This window comes from Nomascus leucogenys, chromosome 13 (assembly GCF_006542625.1).
Source record: "Nomascus leucogenys isolate Asia chromosome 13, Asia_NLE_v1, whole genome shotgun sequence".
Lineage (NCBI taxonomy): Eukaryota > Metazoa > Chordata > Mammalia > Primates > Hylobatidae > Nomascus > Nomascus leucogenys.
The window spans coordinates 37919503-37937912 of NC_044393.1; the positions used below are offsets into that span (position 1 = coordinate 37919503).

The 18410-nt window shown below is 45.1% G+C and overlaps 1 protein-coding gene across 3 annotated transcripts in view; it reads left to right on the forward strand.

The window, feature by feature from the left end:
- The window catches only part of CDS2 (CDP-diacylglycerol synthase 2), a 69940-nt gene that overhangs the window by 42666 nt on the left and 8864 nt on the right, over positions 1 to 18410 (forward strand). For 2 of the 3 annotated variants that reach the window (XM_030826565.1, XM_030826567.1), the window contains exons 2-11: positions 2145 to 2281; positions 3818 to 3914; positions 5412 to 5509; positions 7557 to 7696; positions 11137 to 11195; positions 11811 to 11893; positions 13607 to 13694; positions 14505 to 14573; positions 15428 to 15580; positions 18126 to 18245. In XM_030826565.1, the coding sequence (XP_030682425.1) occupies positions 2145 to 2281; positions 3818 to 3914; positions 5412 to 5509; positions 7557 to 7696; positions 11137 to 11195; positions 11811 to 11893; positions 13607 to 13694; positions 14505 to 14573; positions 15428 to 15580; positions 18126 to 18245 (1044 nt within the window). Of the gene's footprint in view, positions 1 to 2144; positions 2282 to 3817; positions 3915 to 5411; positions 5510 to 7556; positions 7697 to 11136; positions 11196 to 11810; positions 11894 to 13606; positions 13695 to 14504; positions 14574 to 15427; positions 15601 to 18125; positions 18246 to 18410 lie in introns of all 3 variants that reach the window. The other variant, XM_030826566.1, reaches the window with a different exon arrangement.

Consider the following 18410-nt stretch of genomic DNA (forward strand, 5'->3'; position numbering starts at 1 on the left):
CTGCAGCTTCTAGAGGCTCCTGAATGCATCTGTGGGAGTCTCAGTGGGGTCCAGGTGCTAGCATTTTGAAGCCCTGAGGTTTTAGAGGTCAAAACCAGATGATCAGGCAGCATCATTACCTTGTAACTCGTAATGATTGCCGTAATATTACTGGCAACTGGTGGTTGCCGATGGTGTGTGGGTGTCAATGTTGCAATAAAGATTGGACAGCTGTTCTGAATGCTTTGTCTTCATTTAGTCTCCCTGGAGAGGGACGACTCTGGAGACCTTACTGTGTTTCAGAACCTCTGGAGTGGTGTACTGGGACACAGCCCTGGGTGGGAGTTTGGTTATATCTCTTCAAGGAATCCCCATGGGAAGGAGGGTCCTTACCTTACTGGGCCCCTTTTATAAGGTGAAGATGCCAAAGTACAGAGGCACTTGGGTGACTTATCCAGAGCCACCTGGCTCGACTGTGGCAGAGTAGGGAGCAGTCTCTGTCTTCAGAAGCTGTGGCTCTTTCCCTTGGATCCTAATGATGAGGCAGTCTTTATCAGGCCTTTACCAAAGCCAGCTGTCTCTTTCTTATCAGCAGTCTGCACTAGGCGAGGCCCTCTGTTTTGCTAATCTGTTTTGTTTTTCTGTTTTGCTAATCTGCGCTAGTTAAGGCTCTCTGTCTTGTCACAGTTGTAAATTAATTTAGAGCTGTCTCATTGAGGGCAGGGGCTGGGTTTTTCTTTACACACCTGGACCTAATTCCTCTCTTCTCTTTCCATCCATTAGTAAGTGTTTTGCTGTGTGCCATGCATGGGGATAATGAGAACAAGAAGTTATGTTCTTGTCTTTAAGGAGTTTGTCGTCAGCCAAGGAGACATTTACAAAAGTCCCTGTTGTGGCCAGCGCTGAGAGGGAGAAGGTTCGAGTGTTAAGAGAGCAAATAACTGGGTGTCTGACCTTGCCTGAGGTGAAGGTGGGAGTTAGAGCAGTCCGAGAGAACATATTAGTAACACAAAGTACTCAAATCTGGAGCACACAAACCACTACGAATCAATAAAAAAGGCAGAAAACTGTAGAAAAACTAGCCAATAATTTGACAGACACTTGACAAAAGAAGATATCCAAATGGCCAGTGAACATGTGAAACAGTTGGAATTCCATGTATTTATCAGTCATCAGGCAAGTCAGAGGACCTGGGTTAATATGAGACATTGGGCCACACATTGAACTTCCCAGATCTCCTGTTTATTATTTGTAAACGGGGCTTCTCCTCTCCCTTCCCTTCCTCCCAGTACTGAAGCTTGCGGGCATGGGAAAGGCTCCTCAGACCATGCAGGGCTATACAGATACTAAGTAGTGTTGTTACTCTAAGTGATTTAATTTCTCCTCCACCTCTTCTCATAGCAACTATTCTGAATTCCCCTATGAAAGAAAAGACTTGAGTAGTAGGATGGTTCCTAGGATTCAGAATAGCCTGTCCCTTGATACTTTGGGTAAAGAGCTTGCTGCTGGCATGGCTCTGGTTCTCTCACCCACGCTGGGAGCAGGGTGAGTTCCTGTGCGTCTTTTGTCACCCAGGGCCTGGTGGCAGGGAAAGGACTGAGGTGCACCAGTCCTGGCTCAAGCATTGTCTGGAGTAGGCTGTCTGGTTCGTCGTCCACACTGACTGTGATTGACCTCCTCACAGAGTGCTCTAGTGAAGTCCAGAAATAACACTCTGGACTTGGGACATGTTGACATTAACGGGTCTACAGGGGCAACAGCCCACTCCACCTGGCTTCCCCTGAGAAAGCCTGGTCAGTGCCATTGGCTGCCCTAGCAGGCTCAGGGATAACCTGCTGGTAAAACTGGTCCCAGCCTCCCTTTTGCATTCTTTGGATACAAAGGAGCCATGTTCTCTCTCTTCTGGATCTGTCCTCTGCGGTTAAGCAGATGGTACGCGGTGCAGATGCACACCTCTCTTCCAGCAGAGTGTGGCTGGCCACCTCGGCACATGTCACAACAGTGTCAGGATTGCTGCTAGTCCTGTCAGTCCCATCACCTGACTGTGCCAGGTTCTTAGGCCCTGTTTGGAGTCTTTCCCCACGGATCTCTCATGAAGGCATAGACTTCTCAATGGTCTACTCGGCACTTTTGACCTTTTTCTCTTCTGTATTTCTGCCACTTAGGAGTCAGAGTCAGAAGCAAAGGTAGATGGAGAGACTGCATCGGACAGTGAGAGCCGGGCAGAATCTGCACCCCTGCCAGTCTCTGCAGATGATACCCCGGAGGTCCTCAATAGGGCCCTTTCCAACTTGTCTTCAAGGTAACCTGGCTTAATGATGCAGGTGCTTGTTGGGGGCTTTGCACCATGTCCAAGTGCGCTGGAAGAGCCTGCAGAGAGCCAGTGGTCTTGCAGAGCAGGCCCGCTGACTTGCCTTAGCCTCCTATGCCGCTGCTCCAGGCTCCATTGAGTGTAATCTAGTGCTTCGCAGTGGCAGTGAGCACAGTGACCAGGAGGGGAGGCCAACCAAGGCTGGAAGGATCTGGCCCTGGAAGGATCTGGCCCTGGTGCTTCAGACTGGACTAGGAAATGCAGTCCAAAGAGGAAGAGGGGACAGGAGGGATGGAGGTGGGTGAGGTCAGCTGACACTGCACAGCACAGGAAACTGGCCTTGGGTTTGTGATTAATGGGCAGGCTTCTTTTCACTGAGGAGTCCACGTTTCCAGTTCAGAGTTTAGTTTCTGTCACATCCATTGTGAACAGTTCCTTAAATTCTCCAGGAAGAACTGGGAAACATCTTAACCTAGGTGAATCTAGTGTTAAAACTTTCCGCCCTTGAGAACTTGGTTCTTTTAACACAGCTATGTGAGTAGATCAAAAACACATTATAAGACCCCAAAGCATTATCTCAGTGTTCCTATGTGTGCCTCCAGCTGTCCCCTTGGGAGTCTGAATTGTGCAGTGGTTAAGGGCGTGGACTTTGCAGCCAGACCCCTGGATTCAGATCCCAGCTTTAGTGTTTGCCAGCTGTTTGACCTGTGCCTCCATTTCCTCATCTGTAAAAGCGAAGTGTGTTGAGGATTGAAGGAGTTAATACATGTAAAGTCCTCATAAAATTACCTTATGCAGGCCGGGTACAGTGGCTCACGCCTGTAATTCCAGCACTTTGGGAGGCCGAGGTGGGTGGATCAGGAGGTCAGGAGATCGAGACCATGGTGAAACCCTGTCTCTACTAAAAATACAAAAAAAATTAGCCGGGCGTGGTGGCAGGCGCCTGTAGTCCCAGCTACTTGGGAGGCTGAAGCAAGAGAATGGTGTGAACCCGGGAGGCAGAGCTTGCAGTGAGCTGAGATTGCGCCACTGCACTCCAACCTGGGTGGCAGAGGAAACTCCGTCTCAAAAAAAAAAAAAAAAAAATGCATATTTGTGGTAGCTGTTATTATCATTGCATAATGTTACTATTATTCCCATAATTATTCAGGGCAGTGCAGTGTAGGATCCTGCTGCCAGGAAAAAATATTTTTTTCTTCAGATAGTCAGCTGTAGAAACCATCCAAGTGGATACAGAAGCAGAGGGCACTACATTTCCCTTGTTTTTTTTGTTTGTTTGTGTTTTGCCTGATACCTTCTTTAAGATACAAGCTAGGTGTATTTTTTGCCAAGTTTGGTTGTGACTTAGGCATTGGTACTAGTGGTCTTGCTCCTGCCAGCGTGTGGCTGGTGCTTCTGTCATGGTGAATCTGGAAAGGACTGAGCTCAGGGCCCTCATCTCAGGAAGATCCATATCGCTTGAGTTTGTGCATTGGTTTTTTTCTGGGCTCCTAACTGATGTTTTCTCCTTCTCCTACTCTGACCTAGATGGAAGAACTGGTGGGTGAGAGGCATCCTGACTTTGGCCATGATTGCATTTTTCTTCATCATCATTTACCTGGGACCAATGGTTTTAATGATAATCGTAAGTGCCATTTCACGCTATTTTAGTTTTCCCTTCAGTTTTTGCTGCAGGCCTGGTTGTCTTAAGTGTGAGGTGTTGGGTTGGTTGTGGGAACTGATGGGGGTCCAGGCTCCTCAGAAAACCTCTGCCATAGAACATCTGTGACTTCCCACTTCTCAGTAGCCACCTGGAGGGTCACTGGTGTAGGCTGGTTGTTTATGGTTGAAGATGTCTCGGTGTCTTTTCTTTTAAAAAACTGACTTTATTGCCTGTGATCCCAGCACTTTGTGAGGCTGAGGCGGGCAGATCACGATGTCAGGAGTTCGAGACCAGCCTGACCAACATGGTGAAACCCTGTCTCTACTAAAAATACAAAAATTAGCCATGCGTGGTGGCACGCGCCTGTAATCCCAGCTACTCAGGGGGCTGAGGCAGGAGAATCGCTTGAACCTGGGAGGCGGAGGTTGCAGTGAGCCGAGATCATGCCACTGCACTCCAGCCTGGGCAACAGAGTGAGACTCCATCTCAAAACAAACAAAAAAACAAACAAAACTGACTTTATTATTCCAACTCTGTAAACTTTTACCCTGGGCATGTCTCTGTATGACTCCTTGTTTTGTTTCCTGTTTTCCTGGGGCCTCCCTCCTGGGCTTAGAGTTTTCGTTAAGGAAATCCCAGTCCACAGAGCTGCTCTCTCTGTCTTCCCACTGTCCTGGACAGGGTCAGGTGACCATCAGCTGCATGTGAGCAAAGCATGTGACTTTGAATACTTGAGACTTTTCAAGTATTCAGAGTCAAAAGGAGAATGGATTGGTTGAATCCTGGGAGGTTCTAGAATAAAAAGTTAAAAAGGAGGTTCTAGAGTAAAGTTAATTGAGGGCCAGGCATGGCGGCTCACGCCTGTAATCCCAGCACTTTGAGAGGCCAAGGTGGGAGGATCACTTGAGCCCAAGAGTTCGAGACCAGCCTGGGAAAGAAGGTGAAACCTCGTCTCTACTTAAAAAAAAAAAAAATCCTTTAACTCGTCATTTAGCATTAGGTATATCTCCTAATGCTATCCCTCCCCCCTTACCCCATCCCACACGTTGTGCACATGTACCCTAAAACTTAAAGTATAGTAATAATAAAATTAAAAAAAATCCTTTTGGCTGGGTGCGGTGGCTCACACCTGTAATCCTAGCACTTTGGGAGGCTGAGGCAGGTGGATTGCTTGAGCCCAGGAGTTCAAGACCAGTCTGGGCAACACAGTGAAACCCTGTCTTAAAAAAAAAAAGTTAATTGAAACATCAGGGTGTGTATTTTATTGTGAGTGGAAAATTGGATCTACTCCCTATGACATAGAGGGGTGCATTGCTCTGTGGGATGGTGTGAGAGAGGAAGAAGGAGGGAAGCAGAACCACTGGAGGCCCGATATTTTTCTTAAGTATAATGGGTTTTCTGGAAGGCTCATGACCCGTTGGTTTCCATTTCCAAAAATCATAAGAATTGGGGTGTCAGTGAATGTTTTGTGTCCCGCAGGTGATGTGCGTTCAGATTAAGTGTTTCCATGAGATAATCACTATTGGCTACAACGTCTACCACTCCTATGATCTGCCCTGGTTCAGGACCCTCAGCTGGTAAGCTCTGTGGCCCCACAGAGGCTTTTAGAATTTGGATGATGTGCTTTGTGGTAGGTACTTACAGTGATGGTGGGTATTTCTATCATTTGCTATAGAAATAAATGCTGGGGAGGCAGTTATCATGTTAGGTCATGCAAAGTTTCATGAAGAAAATGGCATTTGAGCATTAAGTGAAGAAATGGGTAAGAGAATGTTAGGAGTAGGAAAAAGGCAGGAGAAAAGAGGTGATTGCCACAGACTTGCACAGTGCCTTTGAGACCTGAGTATTTCATAGGCCAGACTGTGTGGTTGGCCTTGCAGGAGTCTTATAGTTACTTGAAGTCTGGAGTCTTCCTGAGAAGAAACCAGATGGGCTGCATTCTGTGACTGTGTTTGCCTCGGTATTTGGATTCCTTAAACTCTGCATGATGATCCCGTTTTTCTAAATGAGTATATTTTTCATGCTGTCATATCTCAGCATCCCACTAGAGTTGTCTGGAAGTTGTTAGGTTCTGCTGCCGGCTTTGCTTCTTATCCTTGGAACTTGGTTTCCTTGTCTCTAAGACAGATGGTTGAGACTTACTGGTTTCCAGACTGTGGTGTTTGAGCCCTACTTCTTCAGGTGTTTTGAGTGCCAGAGTGGACAGGAGTGAGACTGAATGCATGGGATCGGGGCTCCGCTGGGAAAGTTGGCTTTCTCCATTTCCTAGGAAAGGACTCAGCTTTCTTAAAGCAAAAAGAAAAACCTGTAGCACATGTCTGAGACCCCTTTCTGATCTGAAACTTTGCTTTATTGGCTGTAGTATTCTCAGGTGGTGACTTTTGAGCAGAGCACTGCACAATGCTGAGAGGACCTGGGGCAAATGCGGACCTTCTCACCCCACTGTGCAGGGATACAGGGGTTGAAGCCATGACTTAGCCGGCTGGAGAGTAGTGGTTTTTGCCCCAGCAACCTGGTCACCGTCAAGGAAGCCGATGTGCTCAGATGTAGGCTGGGCACCCCCTTCCTGAGGTGTTTGCTGTCACCCAACAGCACAGGCTATCTCCCAGCCTCCAGATGGAATTGGGATTGCCACCTGGTTTAAGATGCAGGTCCGTTTTGTGGCTGTTCTTTAGCTGGAAAGCAGTGTTTTGCATTTTATTAACATACTCAGGAGGCCTGACTCCTGGCTGTGGTCACTTTACAAAGAAAGATTTTTCCATGTAACAGAAAAGAAACCCAATATGGGAGTTTTTGTACTTCATAATTTAAAAAAAAGAATGGGAAAGAAAAGCTCTCCACTTTCTTCTCTATCTCAGGTTCCTTGCTGGGGGTTTGCAGTGATGGCTGCATGGTCCCATACTCAGCAGTACTGTGGAGGCTGCAAGGGATGGCTTCTCTTCTCATGAACGCCAGTTGAGGAGAGAGGATACACAAGTGAAGAGTTAACGCTAATGGAAGGTCTGTGTGTCTAGAGCCAGGCTTCAGAGAGGGAGATGCATCATTAATTGCTTAGTCGGATAATCACGTATTACTTGCTATAGAAATAAATGCAGGGGAGGCAGAAATCATGTTAGGTCATGCAAAGTTTTATGAATAAAATGGCATTTGAGCAAAGAGTGAAAGAATGGAGAAGCAAAGAGAATGTCAGGAGCAGGAAAAAGGGAGGAGAACAGCAGACAGGTGGCAAAGCCGGAAGAAACCATTTTGATAGGCGTGAAGGAGTTCCTGTTGGGAAGAGTGGAAACGAGACGGGGGAAGCAGGATGAGGCGTGTTTTTGAAGGTCGTATGGTTCAAGGATCCCTCAGGTATGGGAATGCTACAAAAGGGGCAAAAACGGAGTCTCAAGTTTGGGAGAAATGGAGAGTGAATGAAAGTTGCTGTCTGTTTCTAGATAAATTTCTCACCTACGGTGTCACCAGAGAGCAGGAAACCGTGGTCTGCCTGTCCCTCTGTGAGCTGTCGTGGGGGACTCAAGAGTGGGGGTTATTCTGCTGCCCTCTGTCCCTTCCTCTGGGATGTCTGACTGCCTTGCTGTGAAGGCAAGGGTGCTCCCTGCAGCAATGACCTGTCTTCATTTACAGGTACTTTCTCCTGTGTGTAAACTATTTCTTCTATGGTGAGACAGTGACGGATTACTTCTTCACCCTGGTCCAGAGAGAAGAGCCTTTGCGGATTCTCAGTAAATACCACCGGTTCATTTCCTTTACTCTCTATCTAATAGGTATGCATTAAGCAGTTCACCATTTCTTGTGTCTGTATTGTTTTTGTATGTCTGTCAAGTAGGAATTGGGGAATTTCTTGGTTAGTGTACAGTTTTGTGACATTAACTCTGACCATGCAGGGGAGCAGAGCTGATGCTCTATGTTAAGCTGTAGCAGCTCTTTCCTTTTTTTTTTGAGGCAGGGTCTCACTGTCACCCAGGCTGGAGTGCAGTGGCACGATCTCGGCCCGCTGCAACCTCTGCCTCTCAAGCTCAAGCGATCCTCCCACCTCAGGTCCCGAAGTAGCTGGGACTACAGGTGCATGCTACCATGCCCAGCTAGTTTTTGTATTTTTAGTAGAGACTGAGTTTCACCATGTTGGCCAGGCTGATTCTGAACTCCTGAGCTTAACTTATCTGCCCGCCTTGGCCTCCCAAAGTGCTGGGATTACAGGTGTGAGCCACCACGCCCGGCCTTATAGGAGCTCTTTTAAGAGAAGCAGAGTGTAGGGGTGGGACTGTAGCCTGTGCCACCTGCCCCTGTGTTTCAGCCACCATTGAGGAACAGCACAGCATGGTCCTGTCCTGACTCTCCTGTTGTCAAAGATTCTACAGTGGGACTGAAACAAAAATCATCTAGGAACTTACCATCTTTAGGGGAGTCATTTTAGGAGACCGCCTTGGGTGACATTGTAGCATGGTGGAAATTTTACTGGATTTGGGCTTAAAAAGACTCTGCAACCTCAGGGGGAGCTAGGAACATAATATTTCTGAGTCTCAGCTCTTTTGTAATCTAGAGCTAAAACTGCAGAGTTACTGTGAGGATTAAATCAAATACATTAAAACTTCACAAACATTAAAGCGTTATATTAATATATATTCAGCTAAGGCCACGTACTAATTCTAATAATGCTGATAGTTTTTCATAGCTACCTTCAAAGCTAGTTTGAGGTGCACAAAAAATTTGTTCTGACCTCAATGTCAATCTGACCTATTTTTGATCAGCTTGATAGCAATACTTCTGTGAATGACACCTGACTATTAAAATATAAAATCTGCGAAGGGGTCTGCTGCCATTGAGGATGTTCAGAGAGTATGCTGCAGACCCGGAAAGCAGCCTTCCACAGTGGGAGGTCAGGGGTCTGGAAAAGCGACGTGCTTATTTCTGGGCAGAACTGCTTTTGAGGATCTCTGCATATTTATGGGTAAAGGTTCCTTTCCTTCTTGGAGAAGGGGTCTGCGGACGTGTTTTGCTACCATCTAGGTCACTGTGAGAGAGATAAAAAGGTGGTCTTGACCCTATACCATGTGGATCCCTCTTCTCCCAGCCCTATGAATACTAGGACAGGTGTTGGCAAACTTTTTTTTTTTTTTTTTTATAAGGGGAAGCAAGTTTATTAAGAAAGTAAAGGAATAAAAGAATGGCTACCCCATAGGCAGAGCAGCCCCGAGGGCTGCTGATTGCCCATTTTTATGGTTATTTCTTGATTATATGCTAAACAAAGGGTGGATTATTCATGTTTCCCTTTTTCAGATCATATAGGGTAACTTCCTGACGTTGCCATGGCATTTGTAAACTGCCATGGCACTGATTGGAGTGTAGCAATGAGGACAAGCAGAGGCCATTCTCATTGCTATCTTGATTTTGGAGGGGTTTGGCTGGCTTCTTTACTGCATACTGTTTTCTCAGCAAGGTCCTTATGACCTGTATCTTGTGCGACCTCCTATCTCATCCTGTGACTTAGAATGCCTAACCGTCTGGGAATGCAGACCCTGTAGATCTCAGCCTCATTTTACCCAGCTCCTATTCAAGATGGAGTTGCGCTAGTTCAAATGCCTCTGACATTTCCCCCATCACTTTTGAGAACCCTTAATCCTAAGGGTTGCAGAGGGACAAAGATCCATCCTCTGTAACTTCTTCAGGCTGATTAGGGGCAATGATATTCCTGCCTACCTATCGAGGTCTCTTGTATTCAGGGTAGAGAGGAGCTCAGTCAGAAAGTGTCAGTATGGTTAGGGCCATTCACAACTCGGACACAAAGTGATATCTGGAAGATTTTGTAAGTGTTTAAGAGAACATTTGAGTAAGCTTATCCTGCATTCCTACACAAATAGTACAACAGCAATATATTCCATATCAGTAAAGCAAAATAAGCAAAACTATCCCAAGTAAACTAAAGAAGGCTTTCCATGAACTGGGTAATTGTTGGAACCAAGCTGATACGGGGTCGGTAGCTGATTGCAGTATGTTCCCAGAATTAGAACACTGATTCAGATTTTTACATCGCCAATCCCTCTTGTTTGTTCTGAGCTGCAGCCAGAGATCGCTGGTTGGTTCACAGGAGCAAGCAGTCTAAATTGCAGAAAAAAACCAAAGTCAGCCAATCAGTGCTGCAGTCTATTTCCTTTGGGTTGGGGGTCTCCTCAGTATTGTCCCTTTGGGATTCACCAGAAAGATGTTACCAGAAAGGGGTCCAGACCCAGACCCCAAGAGAGTGTTATTGGATCTCATACAAGAAAGAGTTTGGGGCGAGTCTATGGAGTAAAGTGAAAGCAAGTCTATTAAGAAAGTAAAGGAATAAAAGAATTGCTATTCTGTAGGCACAACAGCCAGCAAACTTTTTATTAAAGTTCCAAACAGCAAATATTTTAGGCTTTGGGGACCATAGGGTCTCTTGCAATTACAGTCATGCATCGTTTAACAATGGGCTACGTTCTTGGAAATGCATTGTGATTTTGTCATTGTGCGAACATCGTAGAGTGTACTTACACAGACCTAGGTGGTATAGCCTCCTACACACCTTGGCTATAATGTGTAGTCTATTTCTCTTAGAGTACAAACCTGTACAGCATGTTACCTTACTAAATAAATACTGTAGGCAATTATAACACAATGGTAAGTATTTGTATATCTAAACATAGAAAAGGTACTATATGGTAATTAGTAAATCTTATAGTATTATAATCTAATGGGTATTATAATCTTAGGGAACTGTTGTTGTATATGTAATGTGTTGTTGACGAGAACCTCGTTGTTCAGAGCATGACTGTACTCAGTTCTGCTGAGTTGTAGCTTGAAAGCAGCCACAGACAATATGTAAACAAATGGACATAACTGTGTTTGAATAAAACTTTATTTATAAAAACAAGCAGCTGGCCTGACCACTGTTTGCTGGCCCCTGTTCTAGGAATAAAACATTCCTATCTGATGAACCATGTTCTAAGTTTAGTGTGGTCTGCATGATTATAAAATATTGCCTTCCTTTTACTGTTTGGGAGGAGTTATTTTTTCCTTGTGACTGTTTATCTGGATAATGTTTTTCTCCCCTGGGCTTTGACATTGTGCACTGGTTAGCTGCTGGGAATAAATTAGCCAAAGAACCACTTAACATAGCTAAAGGAGGGCAAAGATAAATGCAGAACATAATTCATTTTTCTTTTCTCCTCCCACCTCAAACTAGGATTCTGCATGTTTGTACTGAGTCTGGTCAAGAAGCATTATCGACTGCAGTTCTACATGGTAAAGGAAATGCATGTGTGTGTGTCAGAATTCTTGATTTAAATGAAGTTTTTCAGGAGCTCAACAGGCCTTTCATGCTTTCTGTGACAAATCAAAACTCAGGAGCATGGTCTGATCTGTATGCATCTAGAGCATGAAGGAAGAATGCCCATTTAGGTTTAACGGCTCTACACTGACTTAGACCCAGTCACTGTTACTTACACCTTAAGCAGCCTCTCCACTAGGACCCTGAGGTGGGCTCCAGAGAAGGCACAAGCTGAAGCTTCAGACACTGCCCACAGATGTCCTGTCTGGTACATCACTTGCTACCACTTATTCCCTGACTCACTAGAGAACAGCTCCTCTCTGAGTGTCCCAGGTGCTCAGTAACTACTAAGAAAATGAAAAATACCCAGGCTTTCAGAGCATGGGAGAGCTCACTCACTAGTGGGCTGTGGGGGACAAAGTATTACTCTCAGAAGCCTGATCTTACCTGTTCACTTTCAATAAGTCAGATACAAAAGCAGATATTTTTCCTACCTGTTTCTCAGCAATTTTCTATTTGGTACTGATTGTTTTTTGAAGTTACTTTCAAGGTAGACTGGTAAGTAGTGTTTATTTTTCTTTTTTTTGCAGTTTGGCTGGACCCATGTGACGTTGCTGATTGTTGTAACACAGTCACATCTTGTTATCCACAACCTATTTGAGGGAATGATCTGGTGAGAATTGGGAGTTGGATTTTCCCTTTTATTTTGTGGGTGTTTCTCATGTACAGATACCCTCTATGCCAGTGGCTCTCACCTTGAGCCACATCAGAATCCTCTGCAGGGTTTGTTATAACACAGATTGCTGGACCCCACCCCTGACTTTTTGATTCATTAGATCTGGGGTAGGCTTGAGAATTTGAATTTCTAGTACATTCCTGAGTGGTGCTGATATTGCCGGACAGGACCCATGCTCTGAGAACCACTCTTCTAGACTGACAGGTATAGGAATATTTAAAGACTCAAAGACAATGCAACATGTATGGCAACAGATTTGAAAACCTAGAGGAAATATTCATGATTTCCTGGCAAAACGTATACTAAAAGTCATGAAGAAGAAAACGTGAATAGATCAGTAACTCTAAATGAGCTTTGAAAATTATATAAGATTCCATATCTGGAAAAAGAAACAGGACCAAATGGGTTAACAGCTGAGTTTTGTCTAACCTTTATACCAAAGCCAATGAGGAGAGAGAAGCAGGAATGATAAAGCCCTTTCTGCTACGATTATAGACAAATCATTCTAAATAAAATATTAGCAAATAGACTCTGGCAGTGTGTCAAGGGAATAATATGCAAATACTGAGTGGATTTTATTCCAAAAATGCAGTGGTTTCATCTATCAGCATTGATAGAAATCACTGGCCAACTGAAGCAGCTAGGTGATCTTAGTGAAAAGGTTAAAGGGTGGGCGTGGTGGCTCACGCCTGTAATCCAGCACTTTGGGAGGCCAAGGTAGGCAGATCAGGAGATCAGGAGTTGAAGACCAGCCTGGGCAACATAGTGAAACCCCTGTCTCTACCAAAAATACAAAAAAATAGCTGGGTGTGGTGGCAGGTGCCTGTAATCCCAGCTATTCTGGAGGCTGAGGCAGGAGAATCACTTAACCTGGGGGTGGAGGTTGCAGTGAGCCGAGATTGTGTCACTGCACTCCAGCCTGGGCAACAGAGAGAGACTCTGTCTCAAAAAAAAAAAAAAAAAGAAAGAAAAACCTGTAATCAAAGAACTTTTTAAAAAGTGTCAGTGTCAGAGAGTGGAAAGTGAGGAGAGAGAGAGTACAAGTGTGGAAACCACCTCTTTCATAGTGAGGATGACTGGATCAGCAGGAGAGTGGGCAGAGAGGAAATCTAGCCGTGTGTGTTGTTGGGGTTTCACACTCAATACAGTCCTGGGGAAAGGTAGGGCCAACTAGAGCTGGTAATAAACAGCAAGAAAAGTCAGTAAATAATGAAAGAGACATTAAAGCATACTATTTAGAATTGGGGAGGTAACCACTAGAAAAATAAAAATTAGAAACGATTAGAAGTGGTTATTTTTGGGAATGGAGATAGGGATGGGGGAAAGAAGGAAAACTTTTTGTTCCTTTTACAATTAAATTTCTATCATTGTTTACGTATATTTCTTTATCATGAAAAAAGGACAGATGACCTTTTAGTTTGCAACCTCCACTTATTCAGTAGTCATTCAGTAAACACTTGAATGTGTACTCTGTGCCAGGTACTAGGTATGACTTTTTTGGTATTTTTTATGTTTTTAACTTACTCCTTAATGGGTTACCAGAATTTTATGGGTGATTTTGGTGCTGGAATTTAAGAATGGCACTGTTTTGTGTACTTTTGAGGCACTGTCACCTTGCTTGAGTTGATCCTTACTTTGGTTCATTTCTAGGTTCATTGTCCCCATATCTTGTGTGATCTGTAATGACATCATGGCCTATATGTTTGGCTTTTTCTTTGGTCGGACCCCACTCATCAAGGTAAATGGATTACCCTAATGTGAAATACCACTGTGAGGGGAGGGTGGTGCTCTCAATGTGAGTAGATCAGCCTGGCAGACAGAAGAAATCTAGCTGTGTTGTATTGTGGCCATGTCTTCATGTCTTCCTGGAGAAAGGCCAAAGGAAAACACTGACAACTGATTAAAAAAAAAAAAAAAGATAATAAAGAAAATAGGCTGGACATGGTGGCTCATGCCTGTAATCCTAGCACGTTGGGATGCTGAGGCAGAAGGATTGCTTGAGGCCAGGTGTTCAAAACCAGCCTGGGGAACATAGTGAGGCTTTGCCTTTACTAAAATATTTAAAAATTAGCCAGGCATGGTGGTGGCATGCACCTGTAGTCCCAGCTCCTTGGGAGGCTGAGATGGGAGGATCTCTTGAGCCCAGGAGGTTGAGGCTTCAGGGAGCTGTGATAGTGCCACTACACTCCAGCCTGGGTGATGGGGCAAGATCGTGTCTTGAAAAAAGAAGAAAGGAAAATATTTTTACAGATTTATATAATCTTTTTTTGAGACACATTTTTTGGGACTTTAATCTGGATTTGAGTGTAGTCACTTAATTAGTATATTGTTTTCTAATATAAAACTATTCGAATGACTGAAACAGAAAGGGAACCAAAGGGAGGGTATAAGATAGGGCACAAGGAAACCATATTTGGGGGAGCTTTAGAAGGTGACATGGTTAAGAGAATGGGGTTTTATGAAAGAAAGGTTCTTAACAAGTAATCATTGTTCCCAAAGCTGTAGTTATCAAAACACCCTTTGCTGAGAACTTGCTCTCTGTCCACAGCTGTCCCCGAAGAAGACCTGGGAAGGCTTCATTGGGGGCTTCTTTGCTACTGTGGTGTTTGGCCTTCTGGTAGGTGGCGGCGTTCAGCTGTGTGAGGGATTGGGTGGACAGAGACCTCACACCACCTTCCAAGGCCTGTCCAGAGCTGGAGAGTGTCTTTGGAGGCCAGGACTCTGTCCTGCTGAATGGTAACCTTGCCCTGAAGAGGGCCGCTGGCCATGCCAGCCATCCACTAGCTTTCAGGCAGGGTGCTAGCAGTTGGAGAGCACCTTCTATGCCCTCTCGCGCCCAGGCACGGTGACATCAGCAGGTGGCCTTGTCAGGCATTTGATGTTCCAAGGTCAGGGTGAGGGCACCCAAGGGAAGATGAGATACACAGCTTTTCTCCTACATGTGCCTTGCCCAGAGGTGGGTGATCTTCCTGCCCTTTCCAGAGCACCATTGTCTGCTTCTGACCCTTGGGCCAGTCCTCCTTCTTCAGCACTGTCTGGCTGCCCTTCAGTGCTCACCGCCCAGCTTTGTTGCTTTCCAGCCTTGTTCCTCCTGAGATCTGCCTCTCACTGTGCCCCTTCCCCATGGCCTCTCTCCAGTTATCACTGAGTTCAGAGATCTTGAGGAAAGTGGTCCAGCTCCCCAAAGGGGGAGAGTCTTCTTGTAGTTCTTTGCCCCAGTCCCTTCAGGTTTTCCCGGATTCTTTCGGGGCCTGGGTGTTTGGGTTCCTGTGTGTAACCTTGGTGGGTCATGAGCCTCTTTTTTTTTTTAGTTGAGGTAAAATATGTATGGTAAAACATGAACCTCTGAGCACATAGCTCAAAGTTAGCAGTGTACTAGGCACCCTGAGGAACACGGCCAAACCAGGTGCCTGTGTCTAGGTTGGATGGTTGGAACTTACCTCCTTGCTGGTCTCTGTTATTCATCCTTAGCTGTCCTATGTGATGTCCGGGTACAGATGCTTTGTCTGCCCTGTGGAGTACAACAACGACACCAACAGCTTCACTGTGGACTGTGAGCCCTCGGACCTGTTTCGCCTGCAGGAGTACAACATTCCTGGGGTGATCCAGTCAGTCATTGGCTGGGTATGTGCCACTCACAGGGGGTGAGCAGCCTCCATGGACAGTGGCTACAAAGAGAGATCCCCCTCCACCACCTGCCCTCTGAAAAAAGCTAGCTTCCTCCTTCCCAAAGCTGTAAGGCCCAGGATGAAGGAGAATTGCTCACGCCAGGTCAGGGTATGGGCAGGAGACCTTTCCCACAACGTCAGATTGTTTAGACCAGTGGTTTTCAAAGTGTGTTCTGTGGATCCCTGGAGGGCCCTGGGATCCTTTTAGTTGTGGGGGTAGGGTGGGGGGTCTGTGAGGTCAACAACTGTTTCATAATTAGACTATGACATTATTTTCCTTTTTCAATGTGTTGACATTTGCTGTGATACGGCACAAAAGCAGCAGTGGTTAAAACTGCGTTAAGGCAGTGGGTTTCTCCTGCCACACACTCACAGTACAAACAGGCCAGTTCTTCTAATGAATGTCTATGAAATAGTAAAGTTACTAATTTTGTTAAATCTTGACCTTTGTACACACACCTTTTTAATACTCTACTGAAATGGAAAGTATGTGTAAAACATTTCTGCTAAGTAATGCAGTACAGTGCTTGCCTAAAGGGAAAGCATGTGTGCAGTTGTTTGAGTTGTGAGCTGAATTAGCTGCTTTTTTCTAGAAAAGAAAGTAAATCTTACTTGGAAAGAACCAACAAATTATAATTTTTCAGACTTGGGTATTTGGCATTTTTGACATTTTTGACATTTTTCTTGAAAAGGATGAAGTGAGCCTATCACTTTAAAGAAAACAACTGAGGCTAGGCACAGTGGCTCACACCTGAGATCCCAGCACTTTGGGAGGCTGAGGCAGGCAGATCTCTTGAGGTCAGGAGTTCCAGACCAGTCTGGGTAACATGGTGAAACCCTGTCTCTACAAAAAATACAAAAGAATTAGCTGGGGGTGGTGGCGTGTGCCTGTAATCCCAGCTACTCGGGAGGTTGAGTTGCTTGAACCCAGGAGGCGGAGGATGCAGTGAACCAAGATCGCACCACTGCACTCCAGCCTGGGCGACAGAGTGAGACTGTCTCAAAAAAAGAAAAAAAGAAAAATGACTGACAGTAATTGTTACTAAGGATAAAATTTGGCTTTCAAATGAAAATTAGAATTTTGGAAAGCTTAACCTGCCAGCGTGAACTTGACAGCTTTCTAATACTTAAAAGCCTTTTCTGGCTGGGCGCGGTGGCTCACGCTTGTAATCCCAGCACTTTGGGAGGCCGAGGCGGGCGGATCACGAGGTCAGGAGATCGAGAACACGGTGAAACCCCGTCTCTACTAAAAATACAAAAAATTAGCCGGGCGTGGTGGTGGGCGCCTGTAGTCCCAGCTACTCGGAGAGGCTGAGGCAGGAGAATGGCGTGAACCCGGGAGGCGGAGCTTGCAGTGAGCCGAGATCGCGCCACTGCACTCCAGCCTGGGCGACAGAGCGAGACTCCGTCTCAAAAAAAAAAAAAAAAGCCTTTTCTGATGAGGTCTGTGATGATTCTTAATGTGTGTGTGTGTGTGTGTGTGTGTGTGTGTGTGTGTGTGTGTGTGTGCGTGTTGATCACATGAGAAAAAAAGCATATTTGACACTGTATAATGAAATGTGTCTACATTTGGAAGATTTACATAACTCAGTGAACCATTGTTTTCTAAATGGCTAATGCATGGTGTTACATAGTCATGCATGGGTAAAAGATCCATTCAAGTATAAGATAGACCAATGGATTTTAATGTAAGAGAGAACAAAGTCCATTGATAGAATTCTAGATTCCATATCACACCTAATATTCAAGAAATGACTACTTGTCAAGCTCTGGTGTAGTGTCAGAGAATACCCAAAACCATTTGAGGCTATGACTAAAATACTCTTTTCAACTACGTATCTGTGTAAGGCTGGATTTTCTTTATATACTTCCACCAAAACAGCATGTTGCAACAGATTGAATGCAGAATATTTTAATGTTTTCCGTTAACTTAGATGTTAGAAATTTACATAATGGGAAAAATTCACTCCTTTTATTGGTTTAAAAACCTACATATATATATATAATTAGTTTCATAAAGAGTTATGAGGTTGGATGTCTTGGTCTGTCTAGTGTTGATATAACAGAACACTTGGGGCTGGGTAATTTACAAAGAAAAGAGGTTTACTTAGCGTGTTTTTGCAGGCTGGGAAGTGTGAGAAGTGTGGCATTGGCTGCTGCCTGGCTTCTGGTGAGGGCTTTTTATGCTGCACTGTAACATGGCGGAGAGAGGTCACATTGCAGACACATGCAAAGAGGCAAAACCAGGGGCTTCATCACTTCATAACAACCCATTCCCTTGGGATGCCAGTGCTAATCTAGTCTCTTGACAGAACTCACTACCAGGAGAAAGGCACCAAGCCATTCATGAGGGATTTGCCCCTGTGACCCAAACACCTCCCACTAGGCATCACCTCCCAGTGAGGCCACAATGAGGATCAAATTTCAACATGAGTTGACAGCTCAAACCATAACACTGGGCATGTATGCACCTAAACTTTTACTTCATTTACTCTTCTCAGAAAACGGTCCGGATGTACCCCTTCCAGATTCACAGCATCGCCCTCTCCACCTTTGCCTCGCTCATTGGCCCCTTTGGAGGATTCTTTGCAAGTGGATTCAAACGAGCCTTTAAAATCAAAGTAGGAAAACCGTCTTATGTTCCTCTCATCTCACTCCCTCCTCGCCCATCTTCTGCCTTTCTCCCCCTTCCCTGCCCCCTCCAAAATACTAGGCTGTACACCCTGGCATTTAATGTGTGATCTTGACCCATGCACTGAATTTAGGTGAGTTAATTAATAACAGTA